Consider the following 20,991-nt stretch of genomic DNA (forward strand, 5'->3'; position numbering starts at 1 on the left):
ACCAAAACCTGAATGTCGTGAAAGAAAAAGGGGAAACAACCTATGGCAAACAAGGCGGATTAAAGCATACCTAAACTTAGAAATTTCACTTTACATAAAAGGGTAGACAACAACGAGTTCCTGCAATATCATTGAGTTCCGGCACAGTAACCCCAATTACTATGCCTAAAGAGCACAAGCAACGAGCGCGTAGCTACCGGTCTCCAGAAGGTTGACCTCAAACGTTGTGTTTTCGACCCTGAATGGAATGCCGAATTATTCTTTGTCCAAGGCTGCAACAAAGCCCTTTGTTTAGTGTGGAACAACACAAACGGCACTTTCAAGCAGTCGAATCTCAAGCAGCATTTCAATGCCAAGCACGCACACATGTACAGAGACTTTTATTGACTTCTACCGTCAGCTGCCACATGCTCAGTTTCCAATGTTGTTGGCCCGTGCCAAGCGTGTGATTGCAATGTTTGGCAGCACTTATTCGTGCGAGCAGCTGTTTTAGATTAAGTTTTTAAGAACAAGCTGCGCTCTCAGCTCACTGACAGTCGCCTTAATGACATTCTATTGCTGAACTCCTCCTCATCATTAGAACCTGATATTGTATCTGTCTCTAAGAACATGCAACATCATTTTCCCCATTGATCGTACTGTATTTTAAAATAAGTGTGCCTTCTTGACCTCCTCAAATGGCCTAGTAGTCCAAAAAGTTTGCTGACCCCCAGCCTAGGCGGTTGAGAATGAATGGGAGCGCAAAGCCTCCCGAGATACCTATGTCGGGCATCCCGGAAGGCTTTTCGTAGGGGAAAAAACATTTGCCGATCTCACACATGCGCAGTAAGATAGGCATGTTTTTTTCCCCCGACCTTTGTAACCCGATCTTGCCCCTGGGTCAGGTGACGTACGAAGATGGCGGCACCCAGCGTGCCAGCTGGCGAGCGGATGCCGGGACGACACAGGACCCGATGGAAGAGACCTCTGGCTTGATCAGTCTGCTCTGCGGGATTGAAGGTAAGTGCATATTTTCTTGTTTTAGGCACTTTTGGGTTTAGTTCCTCTTTAAAGAAGGATTTTAGAAGGTCCAAAGTTACCTGTGAGTACTGTTACAATTAGAAGACGCCTATGTGAAGCCAAGCTATCGACAAGAAGTCTCTGCAAAGTTCCAATATTAAAAGAATATGTGCTGAAGAGATTAGTTTGCCAAAGAACACATTGACTGGCTTAAAAGATGACCCCTAAACACTGAATTTATGCCACAGTACACTAAAAACAGTAAAGCATGGTGGTGCCATGTATCATCAGAAATACAGAACTTGAAACAAGTAACTCTGGTTAGGAATGCAAAGGTAAAACTGCCAACCCCATAGTATTGCAGAAATATAAGGACAAAAGAAGACCAGTTTTTTTTCTTGGCAAAATATAATACAAAGGTTTATTTCCAACTATATAACGAATAAACAGAATCCAACTAATACTAATAGTGTATCAATTCACATACAAATGTTAAAATCAAAATCCACAGTGGGACAACCCTGGTCAAACCAGACTATAGGGTTGTCTTTGCTTCCTAGACAAACCGTTGTACTGACTAATGGTTGCAACAATTCTGAGGAACAAGTTAAAAAAAACTCTATCCCGACGCGTTTTACCATGAGGCTTTATCGGGATATATGAGAAGAGTCATAGCAACTGTATGAACAAAACATAATAGAATAATGTTCAAAACATCATACTAAAGGTAATATAGACTGGTGTCATAACATCATATTAAGGGTAATACAAGATAATAGTACAAAGCAGTAAAATGGCAGTAATAAAGCAATTATTACTGCCTATTATAGTAGTAGTAGGTAATATAACATAGCATCATAATGAAGGTAGTACGAGATAACAATACAATACAAAACAATACCCTAGCTGATATAATAAAGCAGTAGTTTAGCAGTGATGTGGTATGACGTTATAACATCATATTAAGGGTAGTACAAGATAGCAGTACAGGACAATATAAAGCATAATAATGCCAATAATGTAAAATAGCACTTGTATATTCACATTTTGTATGCTGTTACCATGATTACATAAATAAATAATGCAAACAAAATGTACAATGCATGAAGGTATAAAGTTGGTAAGTTATTTACTTATTACTCCTGATAATAAAGAGGGAGAAAGAAGCGCCATATATTAACTGTTTAAAGAATGAATAGGGTCCTGTAGCAAGCCATAGATATGAAGAACAAATGAAACATTGCAGGGGTTAAATTGGCCCTCAATCAGTCAAAATGCTTTTCAGCAATAATCTCGGCAATAAAAACACAGACAATAAGCTATTGAGAGGCGAAACAAGGTGGATATTTGAACTCCAAGCAACTAGGAAGCCCGGACGAAACGATATCATGAGCTTCAAACTTTAGTTATTTCAGTAGACACAACATCACTATAATTATTAATTACTCATATGGAAGAATACCTAATTATATTTAGGTCTTACCCATTAATCACTCACACTTTATAGTTGGGAGTCTAATAGGCCAGTATTGGTTGCCACATAAACCCTCTAAATAGGAAGAGCGTCCAGGAGATCCTTTGTCTCCCTTGAATCTACATGACACCATGACTATTTTGAAATCTTGTATTCTACAATTCCCATGCCTTACATACCCTATTAACATAGATAAATCCTATTTTTGGATTTATGTCACTTAATTTTATATTATCATTGTTGACAAAACAATTTGTTGTACACTCTATTTTAGGGAGTTGAGACGTTATACTACTTTATTTCCTAAGTTTTTAAAAAGTGTGATCAAGCGTTTTGTTACAACTACCTACCTTTAAATAGGTTTGTCATTATGTCAATATATAATATTATTATTTATGCCAATTTCTGACAAAATAATCTTCATGACTGTTCCTTATTATACCTGGTGATAATACCAAGAGCGACTGACTATCCAATCATTCTACATTCATCCCCTTTGCCCACCCCTTACAGGTTACATGACCCATGGACTATTGGAGTCCGTGAATAATTTTGATCAATTAGGGATAAGATTCTAATGCCCCTTTTCTACCCCCAAAGCTTCTTTTCCATATAGGATTGCTCTCTGAAGTTGCCACTATATTAGCCTTAAGTAATCGTGCTGTTTGGGCACTGCTCTAAGGGCAGTATAGCCTCAAGCTGACGAGATTATGTCATCAACAAGCGCCCGGTGTCTGGTGAGACACTATTTATCAGTAGTGAATTCATCACTGCATCTAGAGCAGCTGCAGGACTGGGAGTTGTTGCTACTTCTTTCCATACGCTCCATTGAGACTACAGGATCTGGGTAAGCCATTATATTCCTACCTTTGAAGATATATTTATTTATACCATCTGAAGCTATGTGTCACTAGTAATTCATAAAGTGATATCTCTATCTTATTTAGCAATCATTTTCACGCTTACAACTTTTAGAATGTAGCCCTTATCTAGACACAAAACTCTTGCTGAGGGATATGTTAGGTCCATGAGCATAGATGCTCACCTTAGTTCAGTTGAATTATTGTTCACACCATCTTTGATCAAGTAGTTATCAGTTAGTTATGAAGTGATATGTTACATCTGTCAATTTAAAAAAATGCATCATTAAATCTGAACTACTTTTTTATTATTACTGTTTATGAGTCTAATATTCACTTTCTCTAAAGGAATAACACAAATTTGAACAATTTTTTCTTCATGTTTTGGTTTGGAATAGAATGTGCAGCCTTCCGAATGCATTTGTGTGGAAATAAAAGTAATGTAAATCTATAAGAGATGTTGCATCATGCACCCCTTGAAATCGGTGCTAAATCCTCTCGTTGTCTAGATGCAGCTTCGGCTGCAAAGTTTCTTTCTGCCATATCAACTGCTACTCCCTCTACCTGTTTTACTTTTCTTCCTCATAAAAGGAGAGTACATTTGTTTGACAACTTAAGTCTTTCTTGAATCCATGCTATCACTTATAATATTTTTTAGCAAAAACTCTTCCATGTGGTTCTTTCCAACTATAAAAGTTAAACTTACTGGTCTGTAGTTACTTGATAATGCAATTTTTTTTTGTTTTTTTTTAATTAGAACTAAATTGGCCTTATGCTAATAATTGGTACCCTGCCAGTGAATAAAGGGTCTCTAAAAGTTAAAAACCATGGTTTTGAGGGAGCTGATTGCCCCGACCTATCTCTGCCCCACCAGCGGTGATTGAAACGAGCGGCGCGCAGCAAGACTCAGGACTGTACCACCCACTCCAGCCTTTCCCACTCCGTCCCTACCTTCAGAGATGCTGGTCTTTGAAAAGAAGCTGCAAACAGCCAGGAAAACAGTTCATCAAGGAGGCTTTACCCAGGACTGCAGCCAAGATGGCGTCTGCCTCACAGGCAGCCAAAGAGATCACACAGAATGTCCCTGTGGATCTTCAGCATGCATCTCCTGCCTCTCCATTAGCGCTGTGCCCTTGGTGACCATTGGCCACTAGCCCTGCAGCAGCTCCTGATCACACTTCTCTGGTGAGGGCCTCCCAGGACATGCTCCACAAGCCCCTGGCCAATACCCTGTACCTGATCAGGGGTCACTGTACCTTGCAACTGGAAGGTAGGATGGAAGATGTTGCAACTGTGTTGGAGGGGCACAAGAAGGAAATAGATGCTTTAAAGGAAAAAATTTAGTCGCTACACTACCAATTGGAAGACGCTGCTGCCCTAACATGTTACATCTCTGATGGAACCCCCCCCCAGGCACTGCATGGTAAAGCTGCACTACTACCGCACCAAAGAGTCTCCTTTGCAGGCTGCCAGAGAAGCTAAAACCCCTCACCTTTCAGAGATACGATTACCAGCTCCTCACCTATTTCGCCCCTGTACTATCAAAAAGCGCAGGGAGATGAAACCCATTGTAACTGTCCTGTAAGCCAAACAGATTTGGTACAGATGTGGATTCTCTTTAAAATTGTCTTTCACTTACAAGCAAAAGCAATACTGTGCCTCTAAACCTCCGTCCACGCAAACTTTTCTTCAGCTGTTGGGCCACATGCCACAGGCTCCCTCGAGATGACACCTCAGAAAAAGGATGCTCTCCCATGCTGCCACAAGCCCTGGATAAATGGCCTTGCCAGTCTGCTGCCAAAGGAGATCGCTACCATCACACCCTGCCTATAGCCGGTTTCAAAGACCCTGGATGAGATGAGTTGGGACACTGACCAGTTGAGCCAATATGTTCCATTTTATCTAGCATGTTTCTAATGACTATTGTTATGATTTGTTGGTCAACAGATTGTTTGTTTGTTTTTCCCTGGTCCTGGGGCCTGTTGCAATTGTAGAATCCACATTCATGTGTTTTGAAATTCTTAGCTGCCTCCCCACCCACAAAACCCCTATTTCCTCCTACAGTGACTAGCTTTAATACTCCCACTAAGAGAGTATCAGATTCGTCTAAAACAGCCTAACACTGGGTGTCATTGCGACTATGATGCTACATCCCATACTTCAAAGAATTGGGGGGGGGCAGTTGATGAAGACAGTTATGGTGTTTATTGGTTTTTGCTGCTGCGTTGGATGGTTTCTTTACCTTTTTCAACTGCTACCAATCTCAATAATTTCCTAGAGGATGATTATTTAATTAGTAATAATATCCCTCCTTGCACTCATTTGCCACTATCCATCCTTTATTCCGGGTTACTCAAAATGTGGGGAATTTAAATTGTGGCAGTAATGAAATATTACTAGGATTACCAATATGCTGTCACTGTAAGGACCAAAAACCTTCACTTCCCTGAGAAATACACATGAAATTCTCTCAGTTGAGATCTTTCATTATTTGCAGAATAAGCACTTTGTTGGTGAAATCTGTAAAAATGTTACCAACCCGCTCCAACATTCAAAAGTGTTTGTAGATTTCTTCTTAGCCCCTAAGGTAACATCACGATTATTTATAACTCCTTATTAGCTAAACAAGCCTTAAAATCACACACATGGTTAATTGGGAGAAAAGCCTGCAGAGCACATTAGACATGGAAACATGGTGTTTAATTTGGGATTTCACTGCCAGGTGCTCAACTAGCAGTTCAGCGATGGAAGCAAACTAAACACTTCTTATGCGATTGTATATGGTACCAGTCAGGCTATACAAATTCAAGAGTACCTCCATTGGTTTGTGTTTCAGAAGCTGTCCTTGTAGGGGAACCCTATTGCACATCTGGTGGAAGTTCACTAAGATACGCATATATCAGATAGAAGTTTTTCAACTAGCCTATATGGTCCTGGGGAAATCAATTCCCAAAGACCCTAAAGTAGCCCTCCTAAATGTCAAGCCTGACTAGTGCACTTTCTCCCAATTTCATATGCTTAAATTCATTTTTACAGCCGCAAAACAGGTTTTGGCTTAAGCTTGGAGCTCCGCTCTACCTACAGTTACACAGGGTAAACAGAAAATGTCATAGTACCTCAGTAATGAAAAAATGTCAGCTACCCTGAATGATTCAATGGTAAAATGTAAAACTTCTGAAAACCATGGATAACACACTACCTGCCACCAGGTTTTGACTTGTCATTGTTAACCATATAATCTATAATAGTGCACATACCCATGTTTGCGGACGAACGCTATGGTCACAATTCCACAGACATTTGGGATGCCTTAAGGTATCTTTCAAGCTGAAACCCCCACTTCCCCTGCCCTCACTCTTCTGACACTCTTCATGTCTTGTCTGGTTTATGTTGACTTTAGTTTACGTTTGCTCATCCTGATTGTTTAGGTATCTTTTTTAGGATAAAGTTGTAACAAACATAGAGAATAAGATTGAAAGAATGGCTCTTTAAGGCAACTGGGTTGGTGCAAAAAATTAAATTGTAATAGATATTTTGAACTATCCAGAGCTCAACTAGTCAATGAAACAGCGTACACTCGTAAAGGTATGCAAAAACATGATGTGAATGAAGACAGATGGCATCATAGAACTAAACAATAAATGTAATGTAATAATATGGGATGGTAATAAATGGGATTTTGAAAAAAAGATGAGGAAAGGAAAGGTAGGGAGGAAAAAATGGGGAGAAAATGGTAGTAGGGAGAGGGGAGTAATGAAAGGGAATAGCTACCATGTGCGCGTAGCTGGACAAGATGGCTAACATCTAAAACCGCTCCGCTCTGTCTGGGGAATATATCAAATACTGTACCGCTCATCTACACTGTAAAGAGCTAAAAACTGATTTAAATACCAACCAGATCCATAGGATCCTGAAACACGTAACAAATCTGATGAATTCTTCACAGAAACAGATCCAAGTCTCGACACCAGTGCGGCCCAACATCTCGTGACTCTTAAAAGATGGCGTTGAGTTGTTCAGACAGGATGATGCAGTAGAGAAATTACAATTTGCACCTTCTCCTATTTATTCATCAAAATGAATGCGAGATCGGAGATATTGGTAACCGTACCAACGCCTTGGAAACTCGTATGGATGACTTTACAACTATACTTGAAAAACATGAAGACATATTAACTTGAAATATCTACCTAAATATTATTTATTTAAATCATTAATATATATTTAATTTATAATAATAATATAAATGACTGTTTATCTATTTGTTTACTATTAACTTTATTGATATTTATTTAACTATATTATATTAGTATTTAATTATCTATTATTTATTTATTAATAATTTATTCAATACCCATAATAAAAATAATTTTTTAATTACTTATAGATTCATAATCTAATTATATATTTCAAATTCACTTCCCATGCAACCTAATTTAGCCTACGTGCAAAATATTGTACCGTTTAGGTATGATTTTTTTTCCCCATATATTGCTATTTTATTTTGCTCCCATTCCCTAAATCTAAAAACAGGTGCAATAAAACTCCCTATTAATTTGTACTTTATAGTTTTTTTATTATACACTTTATTAGATTTTTCTAGGTTTATTTTCCTTTTTTTCCTTTTTTTGAAATATACAATCCTCATATATTTGAACTCATAGACCATTGTGCACGACGTACAATTTTGTCTGTGGTGATTCAAATCTAGTTATTCAAAATTAAACATATATAAACCCTGAACACATAAGACAATGTCGGATTCTGTAAAATTCAACCAAATCCTAAACAAATATACTTTTGAAGATACATGGCGTGAAGTACACCCAATATCAAAAGGTTACACGCACTACTCACTTCACTCTAGAATGGAAACAGGGTATGTATCCAACTTAAAATTGGAGTCTGATTCAGAGGAAAGGAATGCTGCATACAGAACTGAGATTACTGTGCGTAGTGGACCTTGGTTCACACATAACTGTTCAAAAATAGTTAAAGGGCTACAAGATATCGATCTAGGGTAAGAAGAGAACATAAAAAAATGTAATCTAAATTGTTTAAAGAAATCAAAGCAACCAAAGTAGAAACCTCATTAATAGCAAAATATCGAGGGCCTCGGGTTTCTGACAGTTAATTTTAAAATTAGAAAGGGCATCATATTCGTGTATCTTTTGCATGAGATGGGGTAAAGAGATAATCCTTGGGTTATTGATCCTCCCAGTCACACCAACAGTGTGCAATGAGGCAGTATTCTATCCAGAGAGTTCTATACTACCGTGTACATTTTTTTTTTGTTTTTTTTTATTCCAACCCTTTATAAGCAGTATTCATGGATGTTTTATAAACCATATAAAAGTAGAAATTTGTGCTTGAGAAAATATAATACCTGAGTCACTCTCCCATCTATGTATCCAACCTAAAATTGGAGTCTGATTCAGAGGAATGGAATGCTGCATACAGAACTGAGATTACTGTGCTTAGTGGACCTAGGTTCACACATAACTGTTCAAAAATAGTTAAAGGGCTACAAGATATCGATCTAGGGTAAGAAGAGAACATAAAAAAATGTAATCTAAATTGCACACTACGCCAGAATCCCAACTGGATATATATTGGGTATTCATTCATTTCTGACTGTGGGGGCCATGCAGTTCCTGCAAGAAAAAAAAGGAGGCAAATGATGTCCTTTCTCAGCCAAATACCGAAAACCAGGAGTAAGTAGGTTCGGTAAAAAGGAAGGGTTAGCTAGTATGGGATAAAGTGGGGTTAAGGGTGGAGAGATGTTTTGGTATTTTGCATCCTTATTGGTATAAACTCACTGCACCATGGTAGCGCAATTATCAGAGCTTCTGAAAACATTTCCTCGATACCTACCCATTGATTGTAAGGGGGATGCCTAGTCCAATGTGACTATTCAACCCAATTGTTTCGCCACATGATATGTCATTTTAGGTAGCCTCACTTCTCCTTTCAATTTAGCTTGTCTCAATGTGGTAAATCGTCTTCTAGCTGATCTGCCTGACCGCACAAAACAAAGGAAATAAGGACTTCGGAAGAATGTACCTGAGCTCCATTTTAGAAGAAAACTAGGCGAATAAAGACCGGATAAACCTTCTAAAATTCATACTCCCAAATACTGAATTGCTTCCTTGGCCCACTTTAAAGAAAACAAAGCAACCAAAGTAGAAACCTCATTAGGAGGTAGCAAAATATCGAGGGCCTTGGATTTCTGACAGTTAATTTTAAAATTAGAAAGAGCATCATATTCATGTATCTTTTGCATGAGATGGGGTAAAGAGATAATGCCTGGGTTATTGATCCTCCCAATGCACCAACAGTGTGCAATGGGGCAGTATTCTATCCAGAGAGACTACCTCTGAGGCATTTGTTTTCACTTTTAGGGCAGGGACATTGTGGATTTCACTCACCATTTACACCTGGTCATCATTTACTTTTGCTGGCCACAGTCATAACCTCCCTGGTGCATTAAAGGACAGGTAACTGTTCCTTTGTTTAAAGTCCCCTAATATGCTTTTGCATATATGCAGCTTATATTTTTATATTTTACATTTTTGTATTTAAACAGAGTACATGAAAGTGACAGGAGTCAGAAGACTGGTAATTACATTGCTATGTATACAGAGAGCTTCACACTGGTAGCTTTCACCATCATGGAAAAGTTTAAAAAGTGTTTATTTGCATCTCATGGACCACTACCCCTAAGCCATTTCCTATTGATACCTACCTAACTCTTCCCTCATTTTACCCTAAAGCATAGCACCTGAAATACTCTTCTGGCCCCTTTACATCTGTGCAGTTCCATTTGCATGGTAATGTACAATTTGCAAACCAATAATATGTGTTACCTACTTGCAGTCCTTTGTATTTGAATGGGCCTATTCACCACAGTAATAGTGTGTTACCCTGTATTATAGTTCATTGTAATGCAGGGCTGTTACCTTGGTGCATTGGAGTGCCATTCAGAATGTCATGCTAAGATGCATGCTCTCGTATTGTTTTACCTCAATGCAAAAATACATAGTCAGCTTTGTAGTAACAGGCAGGAGCTGCTAGGCATTTTTACTGAAGCTTTAAATCGAAACTGGATGGGAAAGAAGAACTTGCAAATAGTTAGACACCTCCCACCACCTGGGAAAAGGGACAAAACTGCACTATATTTTCCACCATTACCAATTTTTTAAAAATATTTTAAGCGGTTAAGCTGCTAATTTGATCTAAACCCCACACAGTAAACCTAGATTTTGCTACACCCCAACTTTTTATCCCCCCCCCCCCCCTTTACCCAAAATTTATAATCCCTCCATGCAAAACACGTTTACAGTTAGAAGCGGGAGCTTGTCAGTTCTTCTCCAAGAAGAGTAAAAAAAAAAAAGTATCAGGTCATGTCCAAAATTCAGTTTCCTTGTCCTTTTTCGTTTTCTTTTTTTCTGTTAACTGCTTATTCTATTTCTTCCATGTGATGGGAATGATTTTAAAAAAACGTATTTATATTCCAAATTAGAAAAGTAGTCTCAGTGAAAGCTATGATTTCTTTCAAAGATACAAACCGGTGAGTGAATGAGCCACCAAAATAACAAGAAATATGCTATTTAAAAGAACACCAGGTCAAGACAGGGAAAAAGCCAAAAAAAGAATATAGATGCAACCACCACAAATAATGATAGCAGCAGTATTATAGCGTTTGTGTTTTAAATACACTCTCACCTCAAAACTGAACCAGACACTGAGTAGTTCATCAAAAGCTACATTTTTTTTTCCAGCGGGCAAACGCACAAAGTGTGCATATTAATCTGCAACTCCCCACCGTATCTCCTTCCTGCTGTAGAGAGCACAACCTATTCTGGTTACACAACAGAAAACCTTGTCCAGAAGATTGGAGAGGTAAAAAAATGATTTGTTTTACCTTTCTTGAGAAACATTGAATTAGCAGTCATTTTGTTTTCAGAACTTCTGTAGTAAACATGGTTTATTCTATTTTTTTTTTTTTTTTGACAGAGAGGAATCCATTTTTCTATAATTTCTCCACGAAAACTGCCAGCTTTACGGACTCTCTTTGAAAAAGCTATGCCTGTAGGTACTATTATGGACCCCCAGACAAAGGATAATAGCCAAGATCCTCGACACATGATACTAGTCCGAGGAATGGTCCTTCCAGGTTAGTGAATTGGCTAGATCTTTGTTATAGCTAGTGTTCATTTGTTTGTGTTTTTTTTTTTCTTTTTTTTATTCAAGCTGGTGTTGAAAATTAGCAGGCATTATGTGACAACATTTTGGTAAAGATTTAAAACTTTGTTTAGTTTGAGTGTGTGTTTTGCTATTTGAAGCCCATGTTCCTACTGTTTGTTGGCTGAGCTTCTCAAACCACGTTCTTTTGGTTGTGAGTTACGTTAATCTTGCCATTGCCAGAAGTGACCTGTAACAAGGGAGAGAAGGTTGAGTCTGCAGAATTTTTTGGAACAGTTGTGGTCCACATACTTGAAATAGCGATCTTTTAATGCTGTCCCAAACAATACTAAAGTGCCAGACTTAATATTAAGTGAATGTACCAATAAAAAAAATCTGTCAGACAGGAGATGGTTGAAGACTGTACAACAAGAGTAGTTGTTTGAAACTGTCATATACTGGTATGTGACATAATACATACATGTGAATCGTGTTGACACTAACAGGAAGATGTGGACTCGGCATCCAGTAGTGGCCATAATCTAACCAACTCTAAGTAGCTTCAGTTTACCTTGGCATTTTAAGTAAAAAGGATATCTCTCTTAAGCTTTGCTGGATTCTTCAGTCAAGGAACTTGTTCTTCTTTTCAGGACAGACACTTCAAAACATGAAAATCCTTTTCAGTCAACAGGCAGAGCCTAGGTCACCTCCAGCCATTTGACACTCATTTGCTGCCAGTTGATGAGCTTCTAATGAGTAGGTAAAGCAAACCTAGGCTCAAAATGTTTAATTTACATAAATCGTTCTTTAACCCCCTAGCGGTAATCCCGAGTGTGACTCGGGGTGGATTTTCCATGCAAAAATCGGTAATCCCGAGTCACACTCAGGGTCGCTAAAAAGATTAGGAAAAAAACACTTAGTTTGTTCCATTGGTGTCCCCCGGCGTCCTGCTGGTCCCCACAGGTCTTGGGGACACGTCTTCTCCCTCTGATCTCCAGCTGGCGAATGCAGAGACGCTCTCCGGGGTTTCCCAGTGACGTCCGTGTGGGAGGAGCGACGGGAAATTCAAATAATTTTGTATTGACTTCAATACAAAATAGCTGTATTGAGTCCAATACAAACAAATCTTGATATTATATATACAGTTAGGTCTATAAATATTTGGACAGTGACAAACAAATTTAACGCTTTTTGCTTGGAAATGCGGACAGAATTAGATTGCTAGGGGGCTATTGACAGAGAAAATTGCCCATCTCACACATGCGCAGTAACATCAACAGTCTTATATCACCATCTACGTCACCCGATCTTGCGCCCGAGCAGTGCGAGATCGAGTGACATATGAAGAAAAACCCAGAAGAATTTGGCGGCGCCCGGTGCTTCCAGCTAGCTGGACTGAAGAAGGGACGACGTGGGAACCCGATGGACGAAATCTCACGATGGATCGATGAATCTGCGGGATTAAAGGTAAGTTTGTTTGAAAGGACTTCTGTGGTGGACGTGGCTTTAATTTATGCTAACAAAGGGTCCCTAAAATGTAAGCAGGAGTCCTTGGATTTAAACTTTCTTTAGATGGGAACTGTGCAATTTCTGTTTCTGACTAGTACTTGGTGCTTCAATGCTTATCCTTATCCTAGCATTTTGAGTTAGTTCCCTTTGCAGGTGATTATACATCCATTATTACTTCTTCTCAAGGAGAATAAATTCAATTTAGCTGATCTTTTTTCATACCTGAATTTCCCCATGTGTGTCATCAGTTCAATTGCCCTTTTCTGTGTTCTAAATTTCAACAATAACCTTTTTGTAAACTGGTGCCCAAAACTGGACTGCTTATTCCAAATGAGGTTTGAGTAATGCTTTGTACACTCAGGATTGAGTCTCGATTTATGGATTCTGTACTTTTTTTTTTTTAAAAGGAAAAAGTATTTTTCTTGCTTTTGAAATCAGAACCTAAAATTTCATGCCATTATTAGATATGTGAGAGGCTTCTGACCTGATTTCTTGTTTGGACCCATTTTCAATACACAGTTTTAGAATTGTATGTCTTGTGTTACTAAACTGTGTCTTTCTTCCCGTTTGAGCCTCAAGGGAGTCACATTCCTTTAGATCTGCCTGAGATGAGAAGATCATTACTTATGCCACTTGAAAGACTGAATACTTTACACACCTCCATGTCAGTCTAGGGGTTTCAAGTTGGTTTTGCTATGCCTTCTCATGAAGGTGCTCCTTTTTTTTTTTTTTTTTTTTCTTCAAGCAGAGGAACTGTGATCCTGGGTGATTCTTGGTCTTTGGTATTATTCCTTTGGGTGCAGGTAGCATTGTTTCAGAGGGGTTTATGCACATCTGTGTTTTTTTACTGTGTATGTGGTTTCCTTGCTAGATTTGGCCAGTGCTTCAGTCTCATTGCACAGTCCCACTTTAAAATCTTCTAAGTCCTCAAGTCTTAGGAAGCTTTCTTCCTTTTGTAATACCATAGCAAATTTAGATTTTGTTAACCTAGATGCAGGTGGTTGCAAATTTTTGAAAATGCAGGACCTAGAGAAGTCTAACCCCAGCAAGAATCCTTTTTCACTGGGGGGTCCAGTAACATTTGAAAACTTGACAAAGCGGTTACCTTCATGGTTTCCAGAATGTTCCCAGCTCTGAGCACCTTCCAGATCCTTTTTCAAATTCCTGGAATCTCCAGGTTTCTTCGCATTTTCTGGTCTTGTTATTTATGGTAGTTTCTTTACAAATCAGTGTTTTATTATGTGTTGAATGATGATTGGATTGTCTTCTCCCCTGGTTTCTCCACAAACTGTTTTAGATATCTCCTCACTGCAGCCAGCCTCTAATGGTGACTGAGATTGGAGTCTCAGACCTAAGGTCTGTGTAAATGTGCTTCCCTATTTTTCTTCTTTAGGTTAGAAGGTTGATTCTTCTATGCTAATGGAGGTACATGCTTTTTCCCTTGCTTGTCTCGACCAGTTCTTAGGTCCTGTGGGTGTAGAAGGGACTTTAAACTAATATTTGCATTTTAAAAACAAAACAAAAAATAACTTGCCTTTTTTTGTTGAAAGCCTTCGATCTGTGTACTTGCCCCCACCCAGTGAACCGTTCCTATTTTTTTCTTTTTTTAGGTGGTCCCTCTTAGATTCTGCTCTTCCATCCTCTTTCTTATGGGTTCCTAATGACTTAGCCTGATGTCCAACTGTGCATTCACAAAACCGGGTTACATGTCATCCTCCAAATGTAAATAAACCAGAGGTAATCTCCTACCTCTGGCATAGGTGCTATCAAAAACTTGTTTTTTTACGTTTGAGGCAAGCCCTTGATGACGCATTTCCCAATCTCCAGTATGAGGAAAAGGAGCAGACTGGAAATGATGGATTTAAAAAAAAAAACAAAAAAAAAAAAAAACCCGCTATTCTCTGTGGTCACTAGTAATTGGGACCAGGGTTTAAATAGATCAGCCATGCTACTGCCCAAAGATCTTTAAAAAGCCGTCGGTAGCCTCTCACTTGGGTTTTTTCTATGTCCAAACACATGAAATTTGGCAGGATCTTCTTGCAATTGTTGATTATTTTTATCACTCCCCTGAGGCCTTTGTCTTAGTAGGGGGTTTTTCATTCAATAATATACCTTCTCCCCCATGTTTTTTGCGTTGGTGATTGAACCCCTAGCGATTGAAACACGTACCCTAATATCCAAGGTATATACTGTGGAGAGGTGGTACACAAATGTGTATTATTATTCACCTATTATGACTTCACTATTAATATCTGTTCTAAACTTGTTTGAAATTCTGAATCAAACCATTTGCTCCTTTATTGGGGTTACAGGTTAACCACTCCAAATCGATGGCCATAAATATTAACCTTTACCATACCCCATTTCTTTTTTCCCAAAACAAGACTCCTTACCATGCTTAGGCATAAAGCTCACTTAACATCACTATGTATCACGCCAACTACTGTCCCCTGTTTAGGGACCCTCCTGATCCCTATAGCAAGAAGGTCTTTAGATCTACTTCAGACTAAGGTGATGGAATTTATCTAGGGTCTAAAGAGTACTTTATCTGGGGTCTAAAGTACTCTACCCGTACTTTAGATTCTACCATAGAGCAGCCAAAGTGGCACAACTTTCCCGAACTACCCCAATCTACAGAATGCTCCCAAGTCTGCAATCCAAATCCCTTATGTGGATCTCTTTCAATTTGTGGCCCAAGATATCATGGCAATCTCTTCAGTGCTCATTATCGGTTTGGGATGAACTTAAGCACCATCCTAATATTTTTTCAGCTTACCCAGAGTTCCTGCCAGGGCTGGTGCACCTTCCAATTTTGCTGGTGGCTGACAAAAAGGACGTCCGGAATCCTTTTATTATTGGTATTTTCCCTGTTAAAATTGAATATGTCTTAATAATATGTATTGTTACTATTGATTTATTAATATGTATTGTTATTATTGATTTGTACTATTGTATTGTTACATGATCTGTATACAAATAATATCATTAATAATATCAGTCAATAAACTACTAGACTAGAGGCGGGTTTGTTTACCTCCCTGACTGGCACACACATGACGGAAATGATGGTACAAGCTCAGGATCCTCCACAAGGCGAACATGGGCTGGAGCTAGCTATCCCTTTGGGCAACAGCTCACAACGAGTTGTGGGATCGTTTTGAAGCTCCTGTCAAAATGTGATTTAAAGTAATTCACTTCTTTGGGAACTTCAGGATTTGCAGCATAGTAGGTTGAGATTTGTTTTTATTTTTATTAGTGATTTTGGTAACTATAGGTGTTGGATGCGAGATTTATTTTTTATTAGCATTGTCAATTGCAACTTACCTCAAGCCACAAGGTGTTTGTAAGTGGTTATTAATATTTGGTTTTTATTGTGTGGGGTAATACATACTGACATGACATCATTTAATAAGTTGGAATCCTAGAAGGATCCTTATGAGTGATTTTTGGCTAAATAATGGGGGTTGGATGTGGGGGTGTATTTCTTATCAGCATGATTGATTGCAACTTGTTCTTTTAGTGTGTAACTTGTAAGCTGTTGTTATAATTGTTATATAACATTATGTAACATGATTTGGGTTACCTTTATGGTTTAGTGCTAAAGATGCTTAGGTACCTGTTGAGCATTTAAACCCAAACCTCCATTCATGGCAATATCTTTATATATTGTGTTTAAATAAAGTATGACTTTGTTATTTTAACTTTAAAATTCTTGTACCAAAAAATTTCCACTGATTTTGTTTGTTTTAATGGTGGAGAAGACTACTTGGCCTTGTGGGAATTTTGACTGTCATAGTTGTATGTGCGGTTTTTTAACTGTAAATAAAAAATGGACTGGAACTCTTTTGGATGTTACTTTGATTATCTGTGGACTAGTAATTTTGTGACATTTATTATTATTTTAGTACCATACTCCATAAATCGGCAACCTTGCACTGTAGTGTAGGACACGTGACCGATTCCATTAGTTATTCTCCTTTTCCCACTCTAAGTATAGGAGAATACAAGGTAAATAAGAGTTAGGTACCTAGTAATAAGACAATCATAGCTAAAAAACTGCATTGGTTTTTATGTTTTTCATATATGTCAAGTGTTATTAGCCAAAATATTTGCATTTGTGTTTTGATATATTTATATCGCAACATCAAGAATCTCTCTAATAGTTGATATATATTTAGTAAAACATTTTATTAAACCTTTTTTAATCAAGTAATAATTTTGTATATAAACTATAATTTCCATATTTTAATTTACAGTGGGTGGAGCTGCAAGTGCTCCAGGGGCTCCCCCAAAGCAAAGTATCCCGCAGCCACAGCATCCTGTTGTTCAGTCACAGATATCATCTGCCTCTACTCACCAGATCGCTCAAGTTCAGGCTCCATACATGGTATGTTTTGTTATTCCCAGTATGTTTAAATGATGGGGATTTAAACGTATTTCTGGTGCCATTTGAATATAATATATTCATGCACTGTCATCTAGTAATAAAGAATGTGCGATTACTTTTCCCAGGATATTGAAATTAAATTACCGTTAAACTCTTTTTGTAATTATGTGGCAGCACACTACCCAGGCAAACACCTTGACACCTGCACAAATTGCTGCCCAGTCTGCTGTTGAAGCTGCCAAGATCCAGCAACAGAAAAATACCATGCAGAATCGATGTAAGTATACCATTCAAAACTTAAATTCAGTGTGGAACTTTATTGTTTAAAAGATTATTCAAAATGAAAAGACTTGGTGTTCAACTGAAACACTGAATACTGCCTCTCCAGTATTTGCTGGTGGCATCTGAGATGTCTGGTTAGCCTTACTAACTTTAAGTCACCTTGGGTTATTGTTTTTTCATGGAAAAGCCTGTGACTCAAACACAAAATAGAAAGCATTTACTGAGACCTTGTACCCGACTGTATTTATTCATTATCTTGCATAGTCATCTATCAAGCCCTGGCCCTGTCATACTTCTCCATTTCCTAGAAATGTGTTGCAGCAGCACCTTGTAGCTCAGTGTCGTCCCTCAGATTGGGTAGATTCACTGAAGTGTTATACTTCTATAAACGATGAGTAGGGAGGTCTGCTGCATCCCTCCAAATTATAATGTAAACTAAGAAGTTAGAAGGGCTAAGCTGCATTCCAGATATCAATTACAGAAATCAGAAAATAGACAAGTTAGGATTTTAAAGGCTCAAATGTGCCACAATTTAATTCTTTAAAAGTAATTACTTTTATTTACATACATTAAAGCAATACCATCAAAGAGGCACACTTGAACAGATGCATTGCAACCACTTATATTAATAACACATCTTGGCAATTTTTATATCCAATCATAACTTGAATCACCTTGACACATTTGTACATTAACTTCCTCCGGAGGTGTCCAGGTTGGTTGCTGTGAATTTTTTTTTTAAAGGAATATATATCATCCAAAAATTCAAACAACAAATTTCTTTTACACATACACTTTTAACAAAGGCACTTAAGAAATCAAGAGCCACAAAATTTCTACAGAAGGAACAATCCACATTCTAATACTTGCAACCGTATCAGTGCAATGCAAGTCAGCACAAACAGCATATTAATCAGTAACAGATGTAGGTTGCAGCTGTGTGTACCAACAAGAGAATTAAGGCAGTTCCACTTCCCGATCAGTTATTTATATGCCACATCCCTAAATGTATTCTACAAAAAAAAAGAGAAGAAAAGGAAACCACAAAAGTTTCCTGGACCTTTTTATGCATTTTTAAAGACTGACTATATTGACAACTTGTAAAAGATCAAAAAATACAATTTAAAGATCAATTAAATGTTTTAAACAACTCTATTCACTGTGTAAGTCTCACTTCTTGGTGTTATTAGCATGTTCTACGCGTTTCCTGGAACACAGTCTGCTTCATCAGGTACAGTGAGACCAAGATTAACAAGATAACTCTTTTCAAATATATATGCATATACATACTTATATTTATTTGAATCCATATAGATACATTCTAATAATACATAACACAGTTCTATATGAAATACATAAGCACTTACATATTTACAGTGGTTCTCAGATATTGCACTCAGGACAGCGAGGTGGTTCTTTCACAGAATGGTAAGTATGGCAGACCAAGGATATGACAGCAAAAGCTAAAGTTACACTTCTCCAAAAATAACCCAGAATTCAATATATATTGTAACACCAGTGCAGGATTGGTGGTGGAAGAGAGGTATATTTGCCCAAGATTCCTCTCCTATGTGAAGTAGCAGGTGGAAGACACTCACCTGTGAGGTAAATAATGAAGCAGCACTGAGGGTGGGGATATAACAAAGCAAGGAGCTCAGTCAGTCTCTCTTTGCCTGGGGACACAAAAAGTCGGTCTGTGTGAATGAACTCAAACCTGAGTAAAACGTTGCTGAAAGCTTTGTTTTGAGCTGACAGGGAGAAGCCCTCCAGCTGATAGACAGGAACGTTGGATGGTATAGTAAGTGCCGGACAGGCGAGGTTTTCTTTTGCTGTTTTTGTTATTTTATCTGCAACCTGCAAATAAACCTGGTTACAAGTCAGCTTAAAACTGATACCTCGATGTGTGATCTGAATTGGATGAACCAGACAAGTGTCCTTTGACCCCAGCAAAGGCGATCCTGAGCATAACCCCTCACAATATTTATTCTTCAAAAGTTGAAATTGTGTATGCTAAAGACATAGTAAGTTGAGGAATATATATACCCTGCAGCCAATGAGGTGCGATGTGAAATGCCTGTGGGAATATCACTACCCATCCAAGGAGTGGTGACATCGGAGGTAACAAATACATAGCACAGCCAGGGAGGAGACACAGCATTATCACCACACGTATCTAACCAGGGTGATTCGCATACATCTGCTATCTGACTGTGTTTTCACACTCAAATGTCACCTGCTAGTGGCGGATCAATTCTGCTTGGTAAGTTTTAAGGTGAGAAAGGTAAAAAAACGCCAAATGCAAGTTATACTATATAATTTATCATAGAAACCTATCCAGCAAATTGCTAGTACTTGAAATGTTGCTCATGTACATAATGTCGCAAACTGATAACTTATTGCATACATTCAGATTCATAAGTTGATATAAATATGACATAATTACACCTCCACATTATTAACCTGTGACTGTGTTGTGTTAATCTTACAGCCAAATGAATTTCCAAGGTAAGCCCTATTGGGAAGCCCCCTCAAATACCAAGATCATATCAAGGGCCCCCAAAAGAAGTGTGTCTTTTAGGGCTGGCTTAGTAGCTTTCTGTTTTTGAATTCATTATGTCTTTCTCCCAAAAATTTGTATCTAGGTCATCCCCCCACATCTTCTATTACTTAAAGTTGGCTCTCCAATTATTTTACTACGCAACCTCAACCCACCAAAACTTTGCATCGTCACAAGGCTTCTGTTAAGAAGCCACTGTGTTAGGAAGTTGGCCACACAACCTAAAGATATTAGTAATATATTGGAAATGTTTTACACTCAATTATATAAGAAGCAAGTGTTAAAACCAAATGAAGAGGCAAGGTGCTTTTATACAGTGCAGATGCCTAGTTTAACACAGGAAAAAAGGGAATTTCTTAATGCTGATTTTACTGAACAGGAATTAAAAGGAGCCATAGTCAATTTGGTAAATGGTTAAACCCCTGGCCCAGATGGGCTGACAGCGGAATATTACAAAATTCTTAAAGAAGATATTATGGAAGATTTAGGTAATGTTTATAAATTCAAATTGGCTCTATCCAATTATGTTCCCAGATTTGTAAAAATCAGATATCTTTGGTGGAGTTTGCAGTATCCAACCCTCCAAAAATGTACTGTCTAACAGGGAAATTCCTAATTCCTGAACAGTGATGTCAGCAATCCTGGAGAAGAGGCTATTCCTCTCTTCCTGATTATTTTTAAAAAGTGTAAGTGTGTTGCTTATAGTGGTATGTTTTTTGAGCAACAAGGGAAGACTACT

The 20,991-nt window shown here is 38.1% G+C and overlaps 1 protein-coding gene across 2 annotated transcripts in view; it reads left to right on the top strand.

Annotated features, from left to right (window-relative positions):
• The window catches only part of MED25 (mediator complex subunit 25), a 117,428-nt gene that overhangs the window by 39,093 nt on the left and 57,344 nt on the right, over positions 1–20,991 (top strand). For both annotated transcript variants that reach the window (XM_072425514.1, XM_072425515.1), the window contains exons 6-9: positions 11,115–11,235; positions 11,350–11,509; positions 17,283–17,413; positions 17,588–17,690. In XM_072425514.1, coding sequence (XP_072281615.1) covers positions 11,115–11,235; positions 11,350–11,509; positions 17,283–17,413; positions 17,588–17,690 — 515 coding nt within the window. The remainder of the gene's footprint in view (positions 1–11,114; positions 11,236–11,349; positions 11,510–17,282; positions 17,414–17,587; positions 17,691–20,991) is intronic.

Source organism: Pyxicephalus adspersus, chromosome 11 (genome assembly GCF_032062135.1).
Source record: "Pyxicephalus adspersus chromosome 11, UCB_Pads_2.0, whole genome shotgun sequence".
NCBI lineage: Eukaryota > Metazoa > Chordata > Amphibia > Anura > Pyxicephalidae > Pyxicephalus > Pyxicephalus adspersus.